General features: G+C 38.5%; 1 protein-coding gene across 2 annotated transcripts in view; it reads right to left on the bottom strand.

Moving 5' to 3' along the window:
• Positions 1 to 3,960: 3,960 nt before the first annotated feature.
• The window catches only part of DDX4 (DEAD-box helicase 4), an 84,931-nt gene continuing 61,009 nt past the window's right edge, over positions 3,961 to 27,882 (bottom strand). The window contains exons 19-22 of one of the 2 annotated variants that reach the window (XM_009449099.5): positions 7,345 to 7,444; positions 5,934 to 6,204; positions 5,682 to 5,792; positions 3,961 to 4,646 (exon numbers count right to left, since the gene is read on the bottom strand). In XM_009449099.5, coding sequence (XP_009447374.2) covers positions 4,569 to 4,646; positions 5,682 to 5,792; positions 5,934 to 6,204; positions 7,345 to 7,444 — 560 coding nt within the window. In that variant the 3' untranslated portion in view covers positions 3,961 to 4,568. 2 annotated transcript variants of the gene reach the window in all.

Raw genomic sequence — 27,882 nt, forward strand, 5'->3', positions numbered from 1 at the left:
AAAGAATTCAAGGAAGAAAAGTTAAGCCTTATCAGTCACATCTCAACCTCTGCCTTGAGAGCAGACCTTGAAATAATTAGAAAAAGGACACTCAATTCTAAGGGCTGAGGGGAAAAGTACAAAAATGGAAGAGCTTGCAGAATCTGATGAAAGCTGATCTTGAGTTGCATTAAATATACCAAACGGACCCTTACAGTGGTTAAACTTACATGACTTTTTGACTTTATGATGGTGTAAAAGCGATATGCATTCAGCAGAAATCGTACTGTGAATTTTGCTCTTTTCCCAGGCTAGCAGTATGTGGTGGATGGAGACTGCGATGATGGGCAGCAGCAGCCAGACACAGCTTTTAGCCAGCCATGAGACCACGAGTGTAAACCACCCAAACGCTACAGCGTTCTGTGTGGATGCCCAAGTGCTTATTCTCGAGCCTCACCAGAAGAGAAATTGATTGCCCTGTCACCGTGGCATCCCTGTCATCCAGCAATTCTAGATGTTTCAAACATTCTTCGGCCCAGTGTGCTTTCAGCTGTGTACGTTAATAGTGAGTGCCCATATACAACCAGTTTTTCACTTTCAGTATTCAATAAATGAGATGAGATATTCAACACATTATGAAATCGGCTTTTTATAGATGAATTTGCCCAACTTTAGGCTAATGTAAGTGTTGTCAGCACGTTTAAGGCAGGTTAGGCTAAGCTATGATGTTTAGCAGGTTTAGGTGTATTTAATGGATTTTTGGCTTACTGCTATCTTCAACTTACAGTGGGTTTATCGGGATGTAATTCCATTGTAAATTGAGAAGCATGTGTACCTACAACTTATAAAATGATCAAGGGTTAAGATATCTGACACCAAGCAGCAGAAAAACAAATGATCAATATAAGACATGATTTCTTAGGTTAAATTCCAGGAATTTAAAAAGCACTAGTAAAGCAGAAAATTCACTATTATTAAGCAACATTTAAACATATATAGAGTGAGCAAGCGAGCTCTGGAGAATTAAAAACAATTGCTAATAAAACGGTTGAAAGTAAAAAATATATACTAGAATATAAAAGATGAAAAAAACAGGAAAGATACAATAGAGAATTCAGTTCTGGAATCTAATAGAAGCTCCAAAAATAGAGAACAGAGAAAACTTGGGGAAAAAATTATCAAATACAAAAAACACTCCTAGGGACCAAGAAAAAAAAAAAACAATTTTCAAAGCACCCTGAGTATCACACAAAAGTCGCATTCATCATAAAAGTGAAGACAACCAATATCTTTTGGGATCTTTTAAGAAAATTAACATCAAACCTAGGAAGGTAATATGAAAAATGCATGATTTGTCTCCTGCAAAACAAAAAAACACTACAAACAGGGTAAACAAATTGCTCAAAAATTGTGTGATCCAAATTCAAAGCAAGCTGGTATGTGGAATGGCTTTGAGCAGTTTTCATTTGACCCTGACACTTCCCATTCTCCCTGCAGACACAAAAGTCATAAAATTAGGAAGATAGTAAAGGTGAGGCAATCAAGACTGTATGAATTGGCCCATCCAGTGAACAATATTTATATAAACACATGCTTTTGATTTTCAATTCTGGAACCTGTGTATATAAGGGAGACTTTATGGTTATAGAAAATGCAAATGTTAACTTGGGAAATGTAAATGTGCAGTTTACAGATGTTATGACATACAAATAGAGGAAAGGAAAAGGTGCCTTTAAAATCATCTCACAGGTATACTTCTAAGGCGAGTCAGAGATGTGAGTTAAATCTTTATATATCAAAGTCAACAGACGTCTGGTTGGTGAGATAAAAAATACAGGTTGAGCATCCCTAATCCAAAAATTCAAAATCCCAAATGCTCCTAAACCTGAAACCTTGAGCACCAATGTGATGCCTCAGATTGTCCACATGGGTGACTGAGATAGTGACACCTTAGTTTTCAGACGGCTCAAGGTACACAAACTTTGCTTCATGCACAAAATTACTTAAAATATCAAAACTTATCTTCAAGTTGTATATGAGGTATAATGAAACAAATGAATTTCATGTTTAGGCTTGGGTCCCATCTCCAAGATCTCTCATTATATATTATGCAAATATTCCAAAATCCAAAAAATAAATCTGATATCTGAAACATTTCTGGTCCCGAGCATTTCAGATAAGGGATACTCAACCTGTATATGATGGCAGTGAACAGAAATTGTTAATAATAGCTGATTGTTGGATGTGGAATGGCAATTTGGAAGGGGAGGGGCAGAAAAATATTGCTTTCTATTATAAATGCTTCTATGGCATTTTCTTTTCTAATTTATGCATGTTACTTTGATAATTTTTAAAGAGATGATTCAAACCTATACCTAGAAATGAGGAGAGTAATTAAACATAGGGACATTTACAGTTCATCTGTAATGGTGGTAGATGTATGATACATTTCCTTTCCTTTTTTATATTTGATTCAGTAATGCTACTATGGTACTCTGACAAATCAAGCAAAAGCTTAAAAGGAATCAGTTCAGAGGGAGCAATCTCTTAAAAAAAAAAAAAGCAATGAAAAAAATGAGACAAGACTGGCCTATACTCTTCCTAAACGAAACTAGAAAATTAAGACATACAGACATTACAAATAACAATCCAAACACCTTCATTCATTTAGCCTTTCCCAGAAGTGAGATAACAGAATAAAAGTGAAATATGTCCCATATTTTTATTAACTGAACTTCCCTTTTTGAGTTTTTTTTCTTGTTGTCAACATTTTTTCTTTTTATTATTATACTCGAAGTTCTAGAGTACATGTGCACAACATGCAGGTTTGTTACATATGTATACATGTGCCATGCTGGTGCCCTTTTTGAGTTTCTATGTTCTTTGTATTCTTCTATTAGTATATCCACATATAAAGAACACTGATAACCACTGTGGTCATAGTAATATTTTTCCTTGTCTACTTTTCACTATTTTTTATGTAGGCAACTAATCCTTCCTTGAGTGATCAAATCTGTTGTTTCCTTTTTGATTTCTGTTCCTTAGCTTCAAGTCAACCCTTCAAAGGGTTAATATTTAACTATTAGCTTTAATATTTTATAATTCACATGAAGTTAATTTTAAATATGGCATGAGGTAGGCATCTACCCAGTTATTCTAACACTATCTGTTGATATGCCTTCCTTTTTCATATGTGATGCCTCATTTATTAACTAAATTCCTATAACAAGATATACATCAGGGACATGTCACTTTGGATTGTTTAGGTGAACAGTAACACTTAATACCAATCATTTTTGTCTCCCCAGTATTTACACCTCACTGGGTCTTAAATATTTGGGTTCGTTCATTTAACAATTAATAACTTCGGGCTGGGCGCGGTGGCTCACGCGTGTAATCCCAGCACTTTGAGAGGTGGAGGCGGGCGGATCACGAGGTCAGGAGTTCGAGACCAGGCTGGCCAACATAGTGAAACCCGTCTCTACTAAAAATTAGCTGGGCATTGTGGCGCGTGTCTGTAATCCCAGCTACTCGGGAAAGGCTGAGGCAGGAGAACTGCTTGAACCCGGGAGGCAGAGGTTGCAGTGAGCCAAGATCACGCCATTACACTCCAGCCTTAGCAACAAGAGCAAGACTCCATCTCAAAAAAAAACAGAACTTCATTATTCTAGGCATAGTAAGTTCAAGATATATAATGGAAAATGAAGAAAGACAGGGTTCTTTTATCAATCTTAAAATATGAATCAAAAACTTATGGAAAGAGTAAGCAGCATTGTTTTTTGTTGATAAACGGGTTTGAGTCCTAAGATTGATTTTCATTGCCACATCTGTGCAGTAATGTATATTATACATTAATATTTAATTTATGTAAGACTTTGTTCACTGCACTGGTTACGCAAGACACAAAAAAACAGTTTCAAAAATATAGGAGTTTGGGCTAGGATACGCAACAAAGAAAAATTTAAAGTGCTGATGGAAAACTTAAGGGAAAAGTGTTTCATCCTTTATTTCAAGGAAAGATTGTACATTATAAAAATAAACATTGTTATGCCATTGAGTACAGAGCTCCCATCACAAATATTTAACCATTTTCATCATACATCTGATGATCTAAAAATAAAAATCACTTTGAAAGGCTTAAGTATTCTACTTTTTCTTAAAGATTATCACATTATAGTGACACACTACTGTTTTAAAGACTCAAGTAAAAATGAGACCCAGTAATTTTTAACCAAAAGTGAATCATATCCTATTTGCTTGTTTTATAAGATCAATAAACACTATAGTAAGACTTGGCATTTAAACATTAAACATGTCTAAGCCCCCTAAAGAATATACCAGAAATAAGAAAGACATTTAGAATGCTTTAATATTCCCAGTTAACACCATTTGTATCAGTAACTGCAATGTTGTAAGTTTTAGCATCTCACGTAACTAGTCAGTAAGGATTTTTTTTTTTAAGTGTAGGAGTGAGAATACAAGGACAGGAGCTATGAGAATGTTAAGTTTTATACTTCTGTTAAAAACTCAAAAATCAAAACTATTTTCTTCTCTGCATCAAAACCACAGACTTGAAGGATGTTTTGGCTTTAATCCCATGACTCATCATCTACTGGATTGGGAGCTTGTGAAGAAGAAAACCCAGCTGTGTTCAAAGTGCTCTTGCCCTGGTAATTATTTAAAAAAAAAAAAAAAGAAAGAAACAAACATTTAATTTTATGACAGCTTTAAAGTTACATCACTCAGACTGAGAGCAAGGACTCAAAGTATCTACCATGTCTTCCCCAAATAATCAAAGAACTTTATTCTCACTAAATCTGATTCACCTGAAAAAAGGCTCCTGTCAAATGAGGAAATCTAAATTGCACAAAATGTTTCAAGAAAAATTTTTTAAGTCAATAGTTTTGACAAGTGGGGAAAACTTAATGCACTACACTCAATGAATCAGCATAAATATTTAATTAACATGCTCATTGTTTCTGTATAAAGGCGGTGTTCAGCCTATAAAAACCTGACATACCAGAAAAGACTTGTAGCCTCGTGGCTGGGCGCAGTGGCTCATGCCTGTAATCTAAGCACTTTGGGAGGTTGAAGCAGGTGGATCACTTGAGGCCAGGAGTGAGACCAGCCTGGCCAACATGGTGAAACCCTGTCTCTATTAAAAATACAAAAAAAAAAAAAACAAAACAAAACAACAGCTGAGATGGTGGCACATGCCTGTAATCCCAGATACACTGGAGGCTGAGGCATGAGAATTGTTTGAACCTGGGAGGCGGAGGTTGCAGTGAGCCAAGATCATGCCGCTGCACTCCAGCCTGGACAACAGAGCCAGACACTATCTCAAAAAAAAAAAGAAAAAGAAAAAGAAAAGACTTGTAACCCCAACAGGTCCTGTATTTTATATTAATTAATGTCAGAATTCAAAAATTAAATAATTCCATCAGAAGTTTAAAAGATTCCAAATTAAAATTTAAAATCTGGGAAAGGAGACTGTTTAGGCATAAATCTCAAAGTTAATTCCTGACCTTTAAAACCAAAAATATGTATATACATAAAATGTTAATGAAATAATAAAGTAGCTACCTTCCAGGCACGAAAACAATGGCTTGATTATTAAATATTATAGTTACTTCACAATATTAAGCACAACATTTACAAAGAGTAACAAGAAGACAAGTTCTCAAGTTTTCCTTTCTACTAACCTTTCTGGTATCAACTGATGCAAACACGTTTCCTCTTGTACTACCACTGAAGCCAGGAATGTATGTACTAAAGGCAATTTCTTCCAACCATGCAGGAACATCCTGTTGAGCCTTTAAAAAAAATTGACTTCATATGCAACATAAAGTATTAAATATTGGAAAAGTTTACTTGTTATATACATATGCATAAAATGTCTACTTTCAACAACAAAGTAAGAAAACTACCCATTCCATCATAAAAGTTTAACTTACATCTGTCAATACTTTTACTAGAGGCTGTGCTAAATGGTTATCCGATTCAAGATCAAAAAAGGAAATTGCTCTGCCAGTATTCCCACAACGACCAGTACGCCCAATTCGATGAACATATTCATCAATGGTAGAAGGAAGATCAAAATTGATAACATGTTGCACATTTTCAATATCCAGCCCTCTGGCAGCTACTGAAGTAGCAACAAGAACTGGGCACTTTCCAAAGCGAAAATCTCCAAGAGCTTGCTCCCGCTCTCTCTGTTCCCGATCACTTGAAAGAAAAGAAAGCATGTTATTAGAACCACTCTTAAAATCATTGAAGTGAATCATTAAAGTTCAACATACAAATTTCTTTTTAATAATAGTAAGAATAGCAGCATTTGGCTGGGCGCAGTGGCTCACACCTGTAACCCCAGCACTTTGGGAGGCTGAAGCAGGTGGATCACAAGGTGAGGAGATCGAGACCAGTCTGGCCAACATGATGAAACACCATCTCTATTAAAGATACAAAAAATTAGCTGGGCGTGGTGGCATGCACCTGTAATTCCAGCTACTAGGGAGGCTGAAGTAGGAGAATCACTTGAACCGGGGAAGCAGAGGTGAGCTGAGATCGTGCCATTGCACTCCAGCCTGGATGACTGGGCAAGACTTCGTCTCAAAAAAAAAAAAAAAAAAAAAAGAATAGCAACATTTAACATTAATGTTCACTTCTTACATACCAGGTACTATACTAATTCCTTCCAAGCTACCATTTTATTTAATCCTCACTATAATACTTTGAGTTGCAAAAATTATCCCCATTTGCAAATAAGGTAAAGTAACAGCTAATATGTAGAGACAGACTACAATCTCAAGTCTGACAAAAATCAAATCCTATTATAATCTCTATGCTTTATAGTCTTGACATAAAATATACAACTACTTGATTAGAATGCTTGCTTAAAAACATATTTTTAAAGTATAATTTCACAACACTATATACTACATGATATTTTAGGATCTACTAATAAAGTGCCCATAAAACTGTATTAATATGACATTTTAAAGCACTCCAATTTTAAAAAGCTCTAAGAAAGATTAGATTTAGCAAAGGAAAATTTGGTAAGGGGCCAGAGATCCTTAAGTGAGATCTCTTGAGAAGTTTCCACTCCTTATTTTGAGAGTAAGGCAGACCTTTATCTTACCCACCACAACCACTTAGTTCTAAAAACTAAGAATGAGGATGAAAAATAATAGTTTAGTACTCCTGGGTATTATCCCTTTCCTCATATAAAGGAGAATAACAGTTTAGATCTGAGAGAATTCTGAATCCCAATCCTAGGATTATATCATATTAGTTATATAAACTGATGTTTCTTAAATACCAAATAGAAGTCATTCCCCTAATAGGTAATTATATTCATCTACTCACCCATGAATACTTGTAGTTGATATTTTTTCTTGACAAAGAAAAGTTGCAATAAAATCTGCTTTTTTCTTAGTTTCAACAAAGACCATAGTTCTTTCATCCCCTACAAGACAATGAAATTATTAATATTCAAACTTCAAAATCAGGAAATGAAAAATAAAGCAGGGATAGGAGGCAGTGCTTGAATATGAAACTTTGTCCACCACTGTATTTACTACCAGCACCACAGCCAAGCCTGGTACACAAGAGGGACTCTAATTCCAGAATGGATGTCAAAGACACAGGACTGTTTTCCTAGTTTAGGGATTTAAAAAATTAGCTTGTCTTTCCTCCTCCCAGGCCAACACAAGAAGTAGAACCTTAGGGAAAGGTAAATCGTATCTGCCTGCCAACTCTTAGTAATATAAAATTGTCTCAGTCCTTTCCTCCCCTCCATTTCCCTCGCTCTATAAATGTTTTTTGCTGTCTACCTCTCAAGATAATCCAATCTTTCATTCTCCCATGATTGCCCGAGGTGTTTACAATAGTGGCATCTGACCTGGGGCTGCTTATAATCAGTGTTCCAAACATTATCTCTAATTCAAATCCCTTCATTCCCAAAATATCTTACATATTAAAAAATTAAATGACAACCTTATCCCAGGGTCTTAACTTGTTAAGGAATATTTACTCCTTAAAATATTTAACTGGTAGAAATTCAAGCATGGGCCGGAGATTTTCCCACACAGGGAATTTCCCTATAAAATGTTGGAAAAGAAAGATAATTTATAGCTTTAAAGCATATAAAAATGTATTACTGTTCATAAGCTCTCTCCCCATTTCTCTGTAAGCTCACTTCATTCATTTATTCAGCAAACATTTAGTGCCTACTAGATGCCTGTCATGTTTCTGTTGGAAATGCGGAAATAAAAGCCCCTGCTTTCACTATGGGGAGGCAAATAAATATTATGCATTTAGTACTAAAAAGGAAAAAATCAGCAAGATAAAGGGTCCAGAGATGATTACTTTAGATACTTTAAGACAGGCTTATTAGACAGGCCTACTTTAGATACCCCAATTAGATGGTATCTTAGTAAAGATACAAAGATAGTGAACTGTGCAGGTATCTAGGAAAAGAGCTTAAGGAAGAGTGAAAGACAAGTCTAAGCCTCTGAGAAATGCATTTTTTTTTTTTTTTGAGACGGAGTCTCGCTCTGTTGCCCAGGCTGGAGTGCAGTGGCACAATCTCGGCTCACTGCAACCTCCGCCTCCCGGGTTCACGCCATTCTCCTGCCTCAGCCTCCCGAGTAGCTGGGACTACAGGCGCCTGCCACCATGCTCAGCTAATTTTTTTTTGTATTTTTAGTAGAGACGGGGTTTCACCGTCTTAGCCAGGATGGTCTCAATCTCCTAACCTTGTGATCCGCCCGCCTCGGCCTCCCAAAGTGCTGGGATTACAGGCGTGAGCCACTGCGCCCGGCCCCTACAGAAGTATTAACACATTAAATTACAAAGTCTCTTAAAGGAATTCTATTCAAATTTGTTTATAAAGATGAATAAAAGAGAAATGTTATCAAGGTAAATATTCCTAAAATCTCAGAAAGAAATTGAACTTGTACTTTTGAAAAATATACTTTAAACTAAACTTTTGAAAAAACATATTACAAGATCAGAATCATTTTAAGAATCCAAGTTTACATAATTAAGTGAAATCTTTGGTAAATGAGACTAATATCTTTAGTTAAAAAAAAAAAAAAAAACATCTTTTCCCTATTATCAGTGTAAAGCTTAACACACTTACTCTACTTGGGTTTGTTTTTCCTAATGTATAGAGGTTTACTAGCCAAATAAGCTAGTATTATTCCTCCATGATGTTTAAGAGTATGAAAACGGAAATCTGTGTTCAACTAAATTTAGTCATTTATTCAACAGTATTTATGTTTTGAAAAATATCATCTTGAAGATAATTTCCAAAATCTTCAGGTAACTGAAAACAGTAGACAATGCTTGTGTATGACATCTCCCAGTTTCCCATCTCCCTGCTCCCAATTTCCTTTATGAAATAGAAGTTACTATGATTAAAAGATATAATTAACATAAGTGGTTGCAACTACACTAGGAATAACAGTGACAGAAATAAAAACTGTAATTGTTTTTGTTTCAAGGAAAAAAAGTAGTTTACTGGCTTTCAAACATTTTGGTCAGTGTTACCTTTAAACTCATAAAACACTGACAATCCTGGAGTTTTTCTTGTGTGTTTTGATATTTACCATATTAAAAATTAACACCAAGATAATCTTTATTTGAACAATATTTGCATATTAAAATAAATAATTCTTAGTATAATTATGAAAACTATTTTTACCTTGCAGACCCCATTAGGGGATCTTAGAGAACCTGGGGGAGACACATTTTGTCCTAAAATGTCAGTTTGTTCCAGAAAACTGAAAAAGCACAATGAAAGATAAAACTTGGAAACTGAATTTTATCTGCTTTGATTTAAAACACTTGGGTCAAAATAAGCTATAAAAGGTGTTAATATTCTAGCAAAGGTCACTCAGTTTGGATGGAATTACTTTCTTAATTTACTGTTTAATGCTTTCACTTATGAGAGTTTTTTTTCCTCAGAGCCATTACACTGGATAAAAAGTTATTCTTTACCTTCCTTGTAATCAGCCTAGACAGCAGAGATTCTGTTGACTTTATTAGGTCTGTTTAAAAAAAAAAAAGACTAAAGAAGGGAAAAAAAGAAGAAAAAAAGACTAAAGAGAAAAGGTTCCCTATTTATGAAAGAGCTGTGGTTATTTACAACCATGTCACTTTCTATGTTTACTTATAAATGTTTTGTCACTTCAATTAAATTGATAACCAAATAGTTTCTCTGATACCCACGAATCCTACACTAATCAAATATTCAACTCTCCTCTGACAACTCCTTTTGTCTTTTTAAGATCAAATTAAAAATTTAGAAGAAATTCACCTAGAAAACTTTTGAGATTTCTCAGAGAGAGCCCCAGGAAAAGCACAAAGGTTTATTATTTCACCTTATAAAGGAAGGGATTCTAGAAATTTTTTTTTAGATGTATTACTATTTAAGAGTTGTATGGTAAGAGTTGTCAAACCAGAAAAGACTACACTTTTCCAAGATTAAAGAGAATAGATAAAATGTTAATACAGCTTGAGCATTCCTAATTTGAAAATCCAAAATCCCAAACTCTTTGAGTACTGACATGATGCTCAAAGGAAATGCTCACTGGAGCATTTCAGAGTTTTGGATTAGGGATGATCAAGTGATAAACGTACTGCAAATATTCCAAAAGTTAATTTAAAAAAATCTGAAACATGGCCGGGCATGGTGGCTCATACCTGTAATTCCAGCACTTTGGGAGGCCAAGGCGGGCGGATCACCTGAGGTCAGGAGTTCTAGACCAGCCTGGCCAATGTGGTGAAACCCCATCTCTACTAAAAATACAAAAATTAGCCAGGCGTGGTGGCAGGCGCCTGAAATCCCAGCTACTGGGGAGGCTGAGGGAGGAGAATCGCTTGAACCCAGGAGATAGAGGCTGCAGTGAGCCAAGATCACGCAGTCACACTCTAGCCTGGGCGACAAGAGCGAAACTCCGTCTCCAAAAAAAGAAAAAAAAATATGAAGCACATCTGGTCTCAAGTATTTTGGATAAGTGATACTCGGCCTCTATTTTTTTTGTGTGTGTGTATGCTTTACGGGAGTCCCTCATGATTTGTAAGTTCTCTCACCATCCAAAGTATATTTTTACCCTCAGGAGAAACACTGCTCAAAATTCTATAAAGTAATTCTATAGAGTTTCCCTATATTTATCAAAGTCCTGAAGGTATGCTGCCTGATCCAACAGTACAGTGTTGCCAATCATAATTTCACTTTTTAAAACGTCTCTAAACTTACCTCTTTCCTAACTTGAATCTAACATCTTCTTCAGTGGTTCTTCACTAGGGATGTACATCAGACTTACACATGGCATTCTGTAAAAATATAAATGTCTGGACCCTATTCTACATCTACAGGTGAACTCAGTTCCCATTTTGTCTTTCATTGTGCTTTTTCAATGTTCTGAAACAAACTGACACTTTATGACAAAGTAAGTCTTTCCCAGAGTCTCCAAGATCCTCTAAAGAGGTCTGAGAGGTAAAAACAATGATGTCATAATTATACTGCTAAATCTATTTACTTTATATTCTTGATATGAAAAATTATATCTGCCCATTTTCATAAATCAGGTTTCTTCTTTGAAAATAAGCTTAATGAGGGGTGGAGCCAAGATGGCCAAATAGGAACAGCTCCAGTCTACAGCTCCCAGCATAAGTGACGCAGAAGACGGGTGATTTCTGCATTTCCAACTGAGGTGCCGGGTTCATCTCACTGGGGAGTGTCAGAAACTGGGTGCAGGACAGTTGGTGCAGCACACTGAGCGTGAGCTGAAGCACGGCCAGGCATCGCCTCACCTGGGAAGCGCAAGGGGTCAGGGAATTCCCTTTCCTAGTCAAAGAAAGGGGTGACAGACAGCACCTGGAAAATCGGGTCACTCTCAACCTAATACTGCACTTTTCCAACGGTCTTAGCAAAGGGCACACCAGGAGATTATATCCCACGCATGCCTCAGAGGGTCCTACGCATGCCTCAGAGGGTCCTACGCATGCCTCAGAGGGTCCTACGCCCATGGAGCCTCGCTCATTGCTAGCACAGCAGTCTGAGATCAAACTGCAAGGCAGCAGCAAGGCTAGGGGAGGGGCACCTGCCATTGCCTAGGCTTGAGTAGGTAAACAAAGCGGCCAGGAAGCTTGAACTGGGTGGAGCCCACCGCATCTCAGGGAGGCCTGCCTACCTCTGTAGACTCCACCTCTGGGGGCAGGGCACAGACAAACAAAAGGCAGCAGAATCCTCTGCAGACTTAAATGTCCCTGTCTGACGGCCTTGAAGAGAGTAGTGGTTCTCCCAGCACGCAGCCGGACATCTGAGAACAGACAGACTGCCTCCTCAAGTGGGTCCCTGACCCCTGAGGAGCCTAACTGGGAGGCACCCCCAGTAGGGGCAGACTGACACCTCACACGGCCAGGTACTCCTCTGAGACAAAACTTCCAGAGGAACGATCAGGTAGCAATATCTGCTGTTCACCAATATCCGCTGTTCTGCAGCCTCCGCTGCTGATACCCAGGAAAACAAGGTCTGGAGTGGACCTCCAGCAAACTCCAACAGACGTGCAGCTGAGGGTCCTGACTGTTAGAAGGAAAACTAACAAACATAAAGGACATCCACACCAAAACCCCATCTGTATGTCACCATCATCAAAGACCAAAGGTAGATAAAACCACAAAGATGGGGAAAAAACAGAGCAGAAATACTGGAAACTCTAAAAATTAGAGTGCCACTCCTCGTCCAAAGGAACGCAGCTCCTTACCAGCAATGGAACAAAGCTGAACGGAGAATAACTTTGATGAGCTGAGAGAAGAAGGCATCAGATGATCAAACTACTCTGAGCTAAAGGAGGAAGTTCAAAGCCATGGCAAAAAAGTTAAAAACCTTGAAAAAAAATTAGACGAATGGCTAACTAGAATAACCAATGCAGAGAAGTCCTTAAAGGACCTGATGGAGCTGAAAACCAAGGCTCAAGAACTACGGGATGAATGCACAAGCCTCAGTAGCCGATTCAATCAACTGGAAGAAAGGGTATCAGTGATGGAAGATGAAATGAATGAAATGAAGTGTGAAGAGAAATTTAGAGAAAAAAGAATAAAAAGAAACGAACAAAGCCTCCAAGAAATATGGGACTATGTGAAAAGACCATATCTACATCTGACTGGTGTACCTGAAAGTGACAGGGAGACTGGAAGAAAGTTGGAAAACACTCTGCAGTATATTATCCAGGAGAACTTCAATCTAGCAAGGCAGGCCAACATTCAGATTCGGAAAATAGAGAACGCCACAAAGATACTCCTTGAGAAGAGCAACTCCAAGACACATAATTGTCAGATTCACCAAGTTGAAATGAAGGAAAAAATGTTAAGGGCAGCCAGAGAGAAAGGTTGGGTTACCCACAAAGGGAAGCCCATCAGACTAACAGCTGATCTCTCGGCAGAAACTCTACAAGCCAGAAGAGAGTGGGGGCCAATATTCAACATTCTTAAAGAAAAGAATCTGCAACCCAGAATTTCATATCCAGCCAAACTAAGCTTCACAAGTGAAGGAGAAATAAAATACTTTACAGACAAGCAAATGCTGAGACACTTTGTCACCACCAGGCCTGCCCTAAAAGAGCTCCTGAAGGAAGCAATAAACATGGAAAGGAATAATTGGTACCAGCCACTGCAAAAACATGCCAAATAGTAAAGACCATCAAGGCTAGGAAGAAACTGCATCAACTAATGAGCAAAATAACCAGCCAACATCATAACGACAGGATCAAATTCACACATAACAATATTAACCTTAAATGTAAATGGGCTAAATGCTCCAATTAAAAGACAAAGACTGGCAAACTGGATAAAGAGTCAAGACCCATCAGTGTGCTGTATTCAGGAGACCCAGCTCATGTGCAGAGACACACATAGGCTCAAAATAAAGGGATGGAGGAAGATCTACCAAGCAAATGGAAAACAAAAAAAGGCAGGGGTTGCAATCCTAGTCTCTGATAAAACAGACTTTAAACCAAAAAAGAACAAAAGAGACAAAGAAGGCCATTACATAATGGTAAAGGGATCAATACAACAAGAAGAGCTAACTATCCTAAATATATATGCACCCAATACAGGAGCACCCAGATTCATAAAGCAAGTCCTTAGAGACCTACAAAGAGACTTAGACTCTCACACAATAATAATGGGACACTTTAACATCCCACTGTCAACATTAGACAGATGGAGACAGAAAGTTAACAAGGATATCCAGGAATTGAACTCAGCCCTGCACCAAGTGGACCTAATAGACATCTATAGAACTCTCCGACCCAAATCAACAGAATATACAGTCTTCTCAGCACCACACCACACTTATTTCAAAATTGATCACATAGTTGAAAGTAAAGCACTCCTCAGCAAATGTAAAAGAACAGAAATTATAACAAACTGTCTCTCAGACCACAGTGCAATCAAACTAGAACTCAGGATTAAGAAACTCACTCAAAACCACTCAACTACATGGAAACTGAACAACCTGCTCCTGAATGACTACTGGGTACATAACAAAATGAAGGCAGAAATAAAGATGTTCTTTGAAACCAATGAGAACAAAGACACAACATACCAGAATTTCTGGGACACATTCAGAGCAGTGTGTAGAGGGAAATTTATAGCACTAAATGACCACAAGAGAAAGCAAGAAAGATCTAAAACTGACACCCTAACATCACAATTAAAAGAACTAGAGAAGCAAGAGCAAACACATTCAAAAGCTAGCAGACGGCAAGAAATAACTAAGATCAGAGCAGAACTGAAGGAAATAAGAGACAAAAAAAACCCTTCAAAAAATCAATGAATGCAAGAGCTGGTTTTTTGAAAAGATCAACAAAATTGATAGACTGCTAGCAAGACTAATAAAGAAGAAAAGAGAGAAGAATCAAATAGATGCATAAAAAATGATAAAGGGGATATCATCACCGATCCCACAGAAATACAAACTACCATCAGAGAATACTACAAACACCTCTATGCAAATAAACTAGAAAATCTAGAAGAAATGGATAAATTCCTGGACACATACACCCTCCCAAAACTAAATCAGGAAGAAGTTGAATCTCTGAATAGACCAATAACAGGCTCTGAAATTGAGGTAATAATTAATAGCTTACCAACCAAAAAAAGTCCAGGACAAGATGGATTCACAGCCGAATTCTACCAGAGGTACAAGCAGGAACTGGTACCATTCCTTCTGAAACTATTCCAATCAATAGAAAAAGAGGGAATCCTCCCTAACTCATTTTATGAGGCCAGCATCATCCTGATACCAAAGCCTGGCAGAGACACAACAAAAAAAGAGAATTTTAGACCAATATCCCTGATGAACATTGATGCAAAAATCCTCAATAAAATGCTGGCAAACCGAATCCAGCAGCACAAAAAGCTTATCCACCATGATCAAGTGGGCTTCATCCCTGGGATGCAAGGCTGGTTCAATGTATGCAAATCAATAAATGTAATCCAGCATATAAACAGAACCAAAGACAAAAACCACATGATTATCTCAACAGATGCAGAAAAGGCCTCTGACAAAATTCAACAACCCTTCATGCTAAAAACTCGATAAATTAGGTATTGATGGGACGTATCTCAAAATAATAAGAGCTATCTATGACAAACCCACAGCCAATATCATACTGAATGGGCAAAAACTGGAAGCATTCCCTTTGAAAACTGGCACAAGACAGGGATGCCCTCTCTCACCACTCCTATTCAACATAGTGTTGGAAGTTCTGGCCAGGGCAATTAGGCAGGAGAAGGAAATAAAGGGTATTCAATTAGGAAAAGAAGAAGTCAAATTGTCCCTGTTTGCAGATGACATGATTGTATATCTAGAAAACCCCATTGTCTCTGCCCAAAATCTCAAGCTGATAGGCAACTTCAGCAAAGTCTCAGGATACAAAATCAATGTACAAAAATCACAAGCATTCTTACACACCAATAACAGACAAACAGAGAGCCAAATCATGAGTGAATGTCCATTCACAATTGCTTCAAAGAGAATAAAATACCTAGGAATCCAACTTACAAGGGATGTGAAGGACCTCTTCAAGGAGAACTACAAACCACTGCTCAACGAAATAAAAGAGGATACAAACAAATGGAAGAACATTCCATGCTCATGGGGAGAAAGAATCAATATCATGAAAATGGCCATACTGCCCAAGGTAATTTATAGATTCAGTGCCATCCCCATCAAGCTACCAATGCCTTTCTTCACAGAATTGGAAAAAACTACTTTAAAGTTCATATGGAACCAAAAAACAGCCCGCATGGCCAAGTCAATCCTAAGCCTTCAAAAGAACAAAGCTGGAGGCATCACACTACCTGACTTCAAACTATACTACAAAGCTACAGTAACCAAAATAGCATGGTGATGCTACCAAAACAGAGATATAGACCAACGGAACAGAACACAGCCCTCAGAAGTAATGCCACATATCTACAACCATCTGATCTTTGACAAACCTGACAAAAACAAGAAATGCGGAAAGGATTCCCTATTTAATAAATGGTGCTGGGAAAACTGGCTAGCCATATGTAGAAAGCTGAAACTGGATCCCTTCCTTCCACCTTATACAAAAATTAATTCAAGATGGATTAAAGACTTAAATGTCAGACCTAAAACCATAAAAACCCTAGAAGAAAACCTAGGCAATACCATTCAGGACATAGGCATGGGCAAGGACTTCATGTCTAAAACACCAAAAGCAATGGCAACAAAAGCCAAAACTGAAAAATGGGATCTAATTAAACTAAAAAGCTTCTGCATGGCAAAAGAAACTACCATCAGAGTGAACAGGCAACCTAAAGAATGGGAGAAAATGTTTGCCATCTACTCATCTGACAAAGGGCAAATAATATCCAGAATCTACAATGAACTCCAACAAATTTACAAGAAAAAAACAAACAACCCCATCAACAAGTGGGCGAAGGATGTGAACAGACACTTCTCAGAAGAAGACATTTATGCAGCCAACAGACACATGAAAAAATGCTCATCATCACTGGCCATCAGAGAAATGCAAATCAAAACCACAATGAGATACCATTTCACACCAGTTAGAATGGCGATCATTAAAAAGTCAGGAAACAACAGGTGCTGGAGAGGATGTGGAGAAATAGGAACACGTTTACACTGTTGGTGGGAATGTAAACTAGTTCAACCATTGTGGAAGACAGTGTGGAGATTCCTCAAGGATCTATGACTAGAAATACCATTTGACCCAGCCATCCCATTACTGGGTATATGCCCAAAGGATTATAAATCATGCTGCTATAAAGACACATGCACACGTACGTTTATTGTGGCACTATTCACAATAGCAAAGACTTGGAACCAACCCAAATGTCCATCAATGATAGACTGGATTAAGAAAATGTAGCACGGGGAGAGGAGCCAAGATGGCCGAATAGTAACAGCTCCGATCTACAGCTCCCAGCATGAGCGACGCAGAAGATGGGTGATTTCTGCATTTCCATCTGAGGTACCGGGTTCATCTCACTAGGGAGTGCCAGACAGTGGGCGCAGGTCAGTGGGTGCGCGCACCGTGCATGAGCCGAAGCAGGGCGAGGCATCGCCTCACTCGGGAAGCGCAAGGGGTCAGGCAGTTCCCTTTCCTAGTCAAAGAAAGTGGTGACAGACAGCACATGGAAAATCGGGTCCCTCCCACCCGAATACTGCACTTTTCCGACAGGCTTAAAAAATGGTGCAACAGGAGATTATATCCTGCACCTGGCTTGGAGGGTCCTACGCCCACGGAGTCTCCCTGATTGCTAGCACAGCAGTCTGAGATCAAACTGCAAGGCGGCAGCGAGGCTGGGGGAGGGGTGCCCGCCATTGCCCAGGCTTGCTTAGGTAAACAAAGCAGCCGGGAAGCTAGAACTGGGTGGAGCCCACCACAGCTCAAGGAGGCCTGCCTGCCTCTGTAGGCTCCACCTCTGGGGGCAGGGCACAGACAAACAAAAAGACAGCAGTAACCTCTGCAGACTTAAATGTCCCTGTCTGACAGCTTTGAAGACAGCAGTGGTTCTCCCAGCACGCAGCTGGAGATCTGAGAACGGGCAGACTGCCTCCTCAAGTGGGTCCCTGACCCCTGACCCTTGAGCAGCCTAACTGGGAGGCACCCCTCAGCAGGGGCAGACTGACACCTCACACAGCCAGGTACTCCAACAGACCTGCAGCTGAGGGTCCTGTCTGTTAGAAGGAAAACTAACAAACAGAAAGGACATCCACACCAAAAACCCATCTGTACATCACCATCATCAAAGACCAAAAGTAGATAAAACCACAAAGATGGGGAAAAAACAGAACAGAAAAACTGGAAACTCTAAAAAGCAGAGCGCCTCTCCTCCTCCAAAGGAACGCAGTTCCTCACCAGCAACGGAACAAAGCTGGATGGAAAATGACTTTGACAAGCTGAGAGAAGAAGGCTTCAGACGATCAAATTACTCCGAGCTACGGGACGACATTCAAACCAAAGGCAGGGAAGTTGAAAACTTTGAAAAAAATTTAGAAGAATGTATAACTAGAATAACCAATACAGAGAAGTGCTTAAAGGAGCTGAAAACCAAGGCTCAAGAACTACGTGAAGAATGCAGAAGCCTCAGGAGCCGATGCGATCAACTGGAAGAAAGGGTATCAGTGATGGAAGATGAAATGAATGAAATGAAGCGAGAAGGGAAGTTTAGAGAAAAAAGAATAAAAAGAAATGAGCAAAGCCTCCAAGAAATATGGGACTATGTGAAAAGACCAAATCTATGTCTGACTGGTGTACCTGAAAGTGACGGGGAGAATGGAACCAAGTTGGAAAACACTCTGCAGGGTATTATCCAGGAAAACATCCCCAATCTAGCAAGGCAGGCCAACATTCAGATTCAGGAAATACAGAGAACGCCACAAAGATACTCCTTGAGAAGAGCAACACCAAGACACATAATTGTCAGATTCACCAAGTTGAAATGAAGGAAAAAATGTTAAGGGCAGCCAGAGAGAAAGGTTGGGTTACCCACAAAGGGAAGCCCATCAGACTAACAGCAGATCTCTCGGCAGAAACTCTACAAGCCAGAAGAGAGTGGGGGCCAATATACAACATTCTTAAAGAAAAGAATTTTCAACCCAGAATTTCATATCCAGCCAAACTAAGCTTCACAAATGAAGGAGAAATAAAATACTTTACAGACAAGCAAATGCTGAGACATTTTGTCACCACCAGGCCTGCCCTAAAAGAGCTCCTGAAGGAAGCAATAAACATGGAAAGGAACAACCAGTACCAGCCGCTGCAAAATAATGCCAAAATGTAAAGACCATCGAGACTAGGAAGAAACTGCATCAACTAACGAGCAAAATCACCAGCCAACATCATAATGACAGGATCAAATTCACACATAACAATATTAACTTTAAATGTAAATGGACTAAATGCTCCAATTAAAAGACACAGACTGGCAAATTGGATAAAGAGTCAAGACCCATCAGTGTGCTGTATTCAGGAAACCCATCTCACGTGCAGAGACACACATAGGCTCAAAATAAAAGGATGGAGGAAGACCTACCAAGCAAATGGAAAACAAAAAAAGGCAGGGGTTGCAATCCTAGTCTCTGATAAAACAGACTTTAAACCAAAAAAGAACAAAAGAGACAAAGAAGGCCATTACATAATGGTAAAGGGATCAATACAACAAGAAGAGCTAACTATCCTAAATATATGTGCACCCAACACAGGAGCACCCAGATTCATAAAGCAAGTCCTAAGTGACCTACAAAGAGACTTAGACTCCCACACATTAATAATGGGAGACTTTAACACCCCACTGTCAACATTAGACAGATCAACGAGACAGAAAGTCAACAAGGATACCCAGGAATTGAACTCAGCTCTGCACCAAGCAGACCTAATAGACATCTACAGAACTCTCCACCCCAAATCAACAGAATATACATTTTTTTTCAGCACCACACCACACCTATTCCAAAATTGACCACATACTTGGAAGTAAAGCTCTCCTCAGCAAATGTAAAAGAACAGAAATTATAACAAACTATCTCTCAGACCACAGTGCAATCAAACTAGAACTCAGGATTAAGAAACTCACTCAAAACCGCTCAACTACATGGAAACTGAACAACCTGCTCCTGAATGACTACTGGGTACATAACGAAATGAAGGCAGAAATAAAGATGTTCTTTGAAACCAACGAGAACAAAGACACAACATACCAGAATCTCTGGGACACATTCAAAGCAGTGTGTAGAGGGAAATTTATAGCACTAAATGCCCACAAGAGAAAGCAGGAAAGATCCAAAATTGACACCCTAACATCACAATTAAAAGAACTAGAAAAGCAAGAGCAAACACATTCAAAAGCTATCAGAAGGCAAGAAATAACTAAAATAAGAGCAGAACTGAAGGAAATAGAGACATAAAAAACCCTTCAAAAAATTAACAAATCCAGGAGCTGGTTTTTTGAAAGGATCAACAAAATTGATAGACTGCTAGCAAGACTAATAAAGAAAAAAAGAGAGAAGAATCAAATAGATGCAATAAAAAATGATAAGGGGGATATCACTATCGATTCCACAGAAATACAAACTACCATCAGAGAATACTACAAACACCTCTACACAAATAAACTAGAAAATCTACAAGAAACGGATAAATTCCTCGACACATACACTCTCCCAAGACTAAACCAGGAAGAAGTTGAATCTCTGAATAGACCAATAACAGGACCTGAAATTGTGGCAATAATCAACAGCTTACCAACGAAAAAGAGTCCAGGACCAGATGGATTCACAGCCGAATTCTACCAGAGGTACAAGCAGGAACTGGTACCATTCCTTCTGAAACTATTCCAATCAATAGAAAAAGAGGGAATCCTCCCTAACTCATTTTATGAGGCCAGCATCATCCTGATACCAAAGCCTGGCAGAGACACAACAAAAAAAGAGAATTTTAGACCAATATCCTTGATAAACATTGATGCAAAAATCCTCAATAAAATACTGGCAAACCGAATCCAGCAGCACATCAAAAAGCTTATCCACCATGATCAAGTGGGCTTCATCCCTGGAATGCAAGACTGGTTCAATGTATGCAAATCAATAAATGTAATCCAGCATATAAACAGAACCAAAGACAAAAACCACATGATCATCTCAACAGATGCAGAAAAGGCCTTTGACAAAATTCAACAACTCTTCATGCTAAAAACTCTCAATAAATTAGGTATTGATGGGACGTACCTCAAAATAATAAGAGCTATCTATGACAAACCCACAGCCAATATCATACTGAATGGGCAAAAACTGGAAGCATTCCCTTTGAAAACTGGCACAAGACAGGGATGCCCTCTCTCACCACTCCTATTCAACATAGTGTTGGAAGTTCTGGCCAGGGCAATTAGGCAGGAGAAGGAAATAAAGGATATTCAATTAGGAAAAGAGGAAGTCAAATTGTCCCTGTTTGCAGATGACATGATTGTATATCTAGAAAACCCCATCGTCTCAGCCCAAAATCTCCTTAAGGTGATAGGCAACCTCAGCAAAGTCTCAGGATACAAAATCAATGTACAAAAATCGCAAGCATTCTTATACACCAATAACAGACAAACAGAGAGCCAAATCATGAGTGAATGTCCATTCACAATTGCTTCAAAGAGAATAAAATACCTAGGAATCCAACTTACAAGGGATGTGAAGGACCTCTTCAAGGAGAACTACAAACCACTGCTCAACGAAATAAAAGAGGATACAAACAAATGGAAGAACATTCCATGCTCATGGGGAGAAAGAATCAATATCGTGAAAATGGTCATACTGCCCAAGGTAATTTACAGATTCAATGCCATCCCCATCAAGCTACCAATGACTTTCTTCACAGAATTGGAAAAAACTACTTTAAAGTTCATATGGAACCAAAAAAGAGCCCGCATTGCCAAGTCAATCCTGAGCCAAAAGAACAAAGCTGGAGGCATCACACTACCTGACTTCAAACTATACTACAAGGCTACAGTAACCAAAACAGCATGGTACTGGTACCAAAACAGAGATATAGATCAATGGAACAGAACAGAGCCCTCAGAAATAATGCAGCATATCTACAACTATCTGATCTTTGACAAACCTGAGAAAAACAAGCAATGGGGAAAGGATTCCCTATTTAATAAATGGTGCTGGGAAAACTGGCTAGCCATATGTAGAAAGCTGAAACTGGATCCCTTCTTTACACCTTACACAAAAATCAATTCAAGATGGATTAAAGACTTAAACGTTAGACCAAAAACCATAAAAACCCTAGAAGGAAACCTAGGCATTACCATTCAGGACATAGGCATGGGCAAGGACTTCATGTCTAAAACACCAAAAGCAATGGCAACAAAAGACAAAATTGACAAATGGGATCTAATTAAACTAAAGAGCTTCTGTACAGCAAAAGAAACTACCATCAGAGTGAACAGGCAACCTACAAAACGGGAGAAAATTTTCGCAACCTACTCATCTGACAAAGGGCTAATATCCAGAATCTACAATGAACTCAAACAAATTTACAAGAAAAAAACGAACAACCCCATCAAAAAGTGGGCGAAGGACATGAACAGACACTTCTCAAAAGAAGACATTTATGCAGCCAAAAACCACATGAAAAAATGCTCACCATCACTGGCCATCAGAGAAATGCAAATCAAAACCACAATGAGATACCATTTCACACCAGTTAGTATGGCAATCATTAAAAAGGCAGGAAACAACAGGTGCTGGAGAGGATGTGGAGAAATAGGAACACTTTTACACTGTTGGTGGGACTGTAAACTAGTTCAACCATTGTGAAAGTCAGTGTAGCGATTCCTCAGGGATCAAGAACTAGAAATACCATTTGACCCAGCCATCCCATTACTGGGTACATACCCAAAGGACTATAAATCATGCTGCTATAAAGACACATGCACACGTATGTTTATTGCGGCAATATTCACAATAGCAAAGACTTGGAACCAACCCAAATGTCCAACAATGACAGACTGGATTAAGAAAATGTGGCACATATACACCATGGAATACTGTGCAGCCATAAAAAATGATGAGTTCATGTCCTTTGTAGGGACATGGATGAAATTGGAAATCATCATTCTCAGTAAACTATCGCAAGAACAAAAAACCAAACACCACATATTCTCACTCATAGGTAGGAATTGAAGAATGAGAACACATGGACACAGGAAGGGGAACATCACACTCTGGGGACTGTTGTGGGGTGGGGGAAGGGGGGAGGGATAGCATTGGGAGATAAACCTAATGCTAGATGACGAGTTAGTGGGTGCAGCGCACCAGCATGGCACATGTATACATATGTAACTAACCTGCACATTGTGCACATGTACCCCAAAACTTAAAGTATAATAATAATAAAAAGAAAATGTGGCACATATACACCATGGAATACTATGCAGCCTTAAAAAATGATGAGTTCATGTCCTTTGTAGGGACATGGATGAAGCTGGAAACCATCATTCTCAGCAAACTATTGCAAGGACAAAAAAACAAACACCACATGTTCTCACTCATCGGTGGGAATTGAACAATGAGAACACTTGGACACAGGAAGGGGAACATCACACACTGGGGCCTGTCGTGGGGTGGGGGAGGCGGGAGGGATGGCATTAGGAGATATACCTAATGTAAATGACTAGTTAATGGGTGCAGCACACCAACATGGCACATGTATACATACGTAACAAACCTGCATGTTGTGCACATGTACCCTAAAAAAGTATATAATAAAAAAAGGGTTTACTGTAAAAAAAAAAAAAAAGAAAGAAAGAAAATAAGCTTAAACAGATTTTTTGCCTAGTATTTTTTGAATGGCTTTATTACCTTTATTTTGCATGTCATAGAAAAAAATTTATCAGTAGCATTATTCTTATCATGAACCTTCCTCAGACCCTCAATATTTAACAATTACCAGTAACAAATTTATCATCATCATTAAATCTGTCATCTTCAGACAGCTTTTGTTTTCTTTAGATGCTTGCCCAAAGGCTGTGCTGTAAGCTATAGATCAGAGTCTATGTCCTAAAGGACAGACTCCAAGCCTTGTGAAGAACTATTAATACTTCAAAGAATAGAGTCTTGGGTAGAAGGTTCTAAAGTTGACTGCTTTGACAACTTTTAGACCCTATCACTGGACTGAGTGAGATTTCCAGGACTAGTCCTAGAAACAGACAGAATCATGCAAGCTGATCCCTAACATATACAATGAAATAAGAATTACATAAGGACTGAATGAGCTTTTGGAGAAAATCTCTCTGTGGCCATTTGTTTGCAATACTGTTAATATTATTTTAATATTCTATTTTCTGGATATATGAAGAAGGCTTTTTTCCTCTTAAGCTAGCTGTCATTTACACATTTTAGTAGACTCTGCTTTTGTAAACTAAAATCAAACATTCTAAAATCATATCTGATCTCGCATCTCACTGACACCCCATCCCAACCCAAATTCAGATTTCTTAACTAAGTCTCCTTAGTTTTCATGGTGGTTACCTGCAACAGTTAAATAAGAATCTGTCTGCCTCCTTTAACCAAGATATAAGTGGACAAGTTACCTGTGCAACTAACATCTCACCTGGATTTCATATTTGAAAATGGAATGGTAGGTAGGACCAGATACTTTTTTTTAAGGAACAAAGGTTGGCTTTCCTTATGGAACCAATGCCTACAAAGACCTCCCATATAAGCTGACCTGGTGCTTGGCTTACATGGCCCAGCCTTGGAGATTTTAAGGAAGGTCATACACTTCCTGACAGGACAGGAACCACAGGAAATATGGGGGACTTTTCGTAGAGTGAGATTCATTCCAATTTATAGGTACTGCAGGTGAAGCCTAGTAGAGAGAGTTTCTGAGACTTAGTTTCCTATCCCTTAGATAGCAAATAATAAAGGATTTTTAAAGTTCAATCTGACATTCCTTATGAAAACTTCCAGACAAAAGTTAATTTTGTGACTTTAGTAAGTCAATACTGTTCAGCAAATTTAAGGAGGCCTATTTATTGTTAATGAACAATCTTGCTGCACCCATGCCAATAAGCAAGCCAAACATAAGACCAAACTTCTTGTCATCAAGACTATCTCTGAGATTATTATGGTCATGAGGTAGACACAGGCTGTCAGAAAAAATTATGGAAGAATCTGAAGTAAGCAAAAAAGATTACTGTCTAGCGCACTCTTTGTGCCTTCTATATTCTTTTTCATAACTGTTGCAATGGATAGCAATGCCAATGATTCTCAGTAAAAATGCAAATAAAGTTTTCCCCTGAAATGTGATTACTGCATTTGAATAATGACCAGTTTTACATCTACCTCTAAATTAATTTTAGCATTCCTAATTGCCTAAACCAGTGGTGTCCAATCTTTTGGCTTCCTTGGGCCACATTAGGAGAACTGTCTTGGGCCACACATAAAATACGGTAACACTACTGACAGCTGATGAGCTTTAAAAAAATGTTTTTTTAATCGCAAAAAAAAAAAAAAAAACAACACCTCATCATGTTTTAAGAAAGGTTATGAATTTGCGTTGAGCCACATTCAAAGCTATCCTGGGATGCATGTGGCCTGTGAGCTGTGGGTTGGACAAGCTTGGCCTAAATATACATGTATTTTTTTAATTCTCCTTTTGACTAGCTGTAACATCTTACTGGTTCCTTTGGTAACTAAAGAGCTCAATAAACTCTTTGATCTCTGTTGACTTAAAATTAAAATTATGAAAAAGGCAGTTGGGCTATACCACTCCGAAATAAACCTATATATTTAAAGGCAAAAGGAAAAAAATAGCATAATTAAGTGAAAGAGTAGAAAAGGAGATAAATCATATGAACAAAATTTATATAATTTGAGGATATACTGGATGGATATTACATGCAAAGTTAAAAAGGTATCAACTATGAACACTAAACCAAAAAAAATATTTCACAGCTTAAATAATACAGAAGTATATCAATAGTGCTCATATATAATACATTGACCTTTTCTCAAGGGCAAACCAGCTCTTCTGAAAAACTCTCTCCTTTTGGATTACTTGCAAAATAAACTTTATCCCACAAGCTCATATATAAAAAAAATCTTGGCCGGGCACAGTGGCTCATGCCTGTAATCCCAGCACTTTGGGAGGCCGAGGCGGGCAGATCACAAGGTCAGGAGATCAAGACCATCCTGGCTAACATGGTGAAACCCTGTCTTTACTAAAAATACAAAAAAATTAGCCGGGTATGGTGGCATGTGCCTCTAGTCCCAGCTACTCGGGAGGCTGAGGCAGGAGAATGGCGTGAACCCGGGAGGCAGAGGTTGCAGTGAGCCGAGATTGTGCCACTGTACTCCAGCCTGGGTGACAGAGCAAGACTCCATCTCAAAAAAAAAAAAAAAAAAAAATCTTAAGGTGACTACTATATTAGAAATATGTTCTAACTTCAGCAAAACCACATAGTGCTCATCTCTTCAGCATTAGCAGCATCAATTTAAGGTGGACAAGTTATTTGACCTCTCTATATTTGTTTCTTCATCCCTAAAATGGGGATAATGACAAAATCTATTTCATAAGGTTGTTTTGGGAATTAAATGAACTAACACATGTCCAATAATTAGAACAGTATGTGGCCCATAGCTATTATTATTTTTATATGCTATTAGTATATATTATGAAACATTTGATGAAGCCAACCAATAAAATTTCTCAAACTCAAGATGAGTATTTGGTTTTTAAAAGTTTTTATAAAACTCAGCACAAATTAAAGACCAGAAGCCCGTAAGTGCTTTTTAAGTCACCTTTCCATTTTTTCTTTTTGCTCATTATTGGAAATTAGCTGATGAACCACCTTCGCATTTCTCTCTCAACACTGACATTCAAGCTGAAACGCAAGTACTAAAATGGAGGGTGTGGATGGAGAAAGTGTAACATATAAGTAGAACTAGCCTATGAGGTAATGAGAAGGTATTAAAATGAACATATTTAAAATTTTTGCTTCCAGTCTCAAAATAAGGCTAAATAACCGAACTAAAAAAAATGACTTCAAAAATAAAAATTGGGCCAGGAATGGTGGCTTACACCTGTAATCCCAGCAGTTTGGGAGGCCAATGTGAATGGATCACTTGAGCCCAGGAGTTCAAGACCAGCTTGGGCAACATGGTAAAAACCCCATCTCTACAAAAACTAAAAAACTGGTTGGGCATGGTGGTGCACGCCTGTAGTCCCGGCTACTCAGGAGACTGACGTGGAAGAACTGCTTGAGCCTGGGAGCTTGAGGCTGCAGTGAGCCATGGTCATGCTACTGCACTCCAGCCTTGGCAATAAAGCAAGGCCCCGTCTCAAAAAATTAAAAATAATAAAAAGTAAAATTGGGGTGAGTACAGTGGCTCATGGCTGTAACCTCAGCATTTTGGAAGGACAAGGTGGGAGGATCGAGGCCAACAGTTCAAAGCCAGCCTGGTCAATAGTGAGACCCCTATCTCTACAAAAAATAATAGAATTAGCTAGGCATGGTAGCGCATGCCTATAGTCCTAGCTACTTGGGAAGCTGAGGTGGGAGGATTGCTTGAGGCCAGGAGTTTGAGGCTGCCGTAAGCTATGACTACACAATTATTTCAGGCCGAGCAACAAAGTGAGACCTTATCTCTAAAAAGATAATAAAAATAAAAATTGATTGGGGGAGTAGAGGAGAAAAAAAATTTCCCACAGATATTGTGAAGGAAGAGAACTAGATCTTAAGCCCCTTTTAGCTAAAAAAATTATTCAAATCTATGAATTCGGGAAGCCTTAGGAAGCAAGAGCTAGGAACCAGAAACAGAAAAACAATCTGCTTTTGATG

This window comes from Pan troglodytes, chromosome 4 (assembly GCF_028858775.2).
Source record: "Pan troglodytes isolate AG18354 chromosome 4, NHGRI_mPanTro3-v2.0_pri, whole genome shotgun sequence".
Taxonomy (NCBI): domain Eukaryota; kingdom Metazoa; phylum Chordata; class Mammalia; order Primates; family Hominidae; genus Pan; species Pan troglodytes.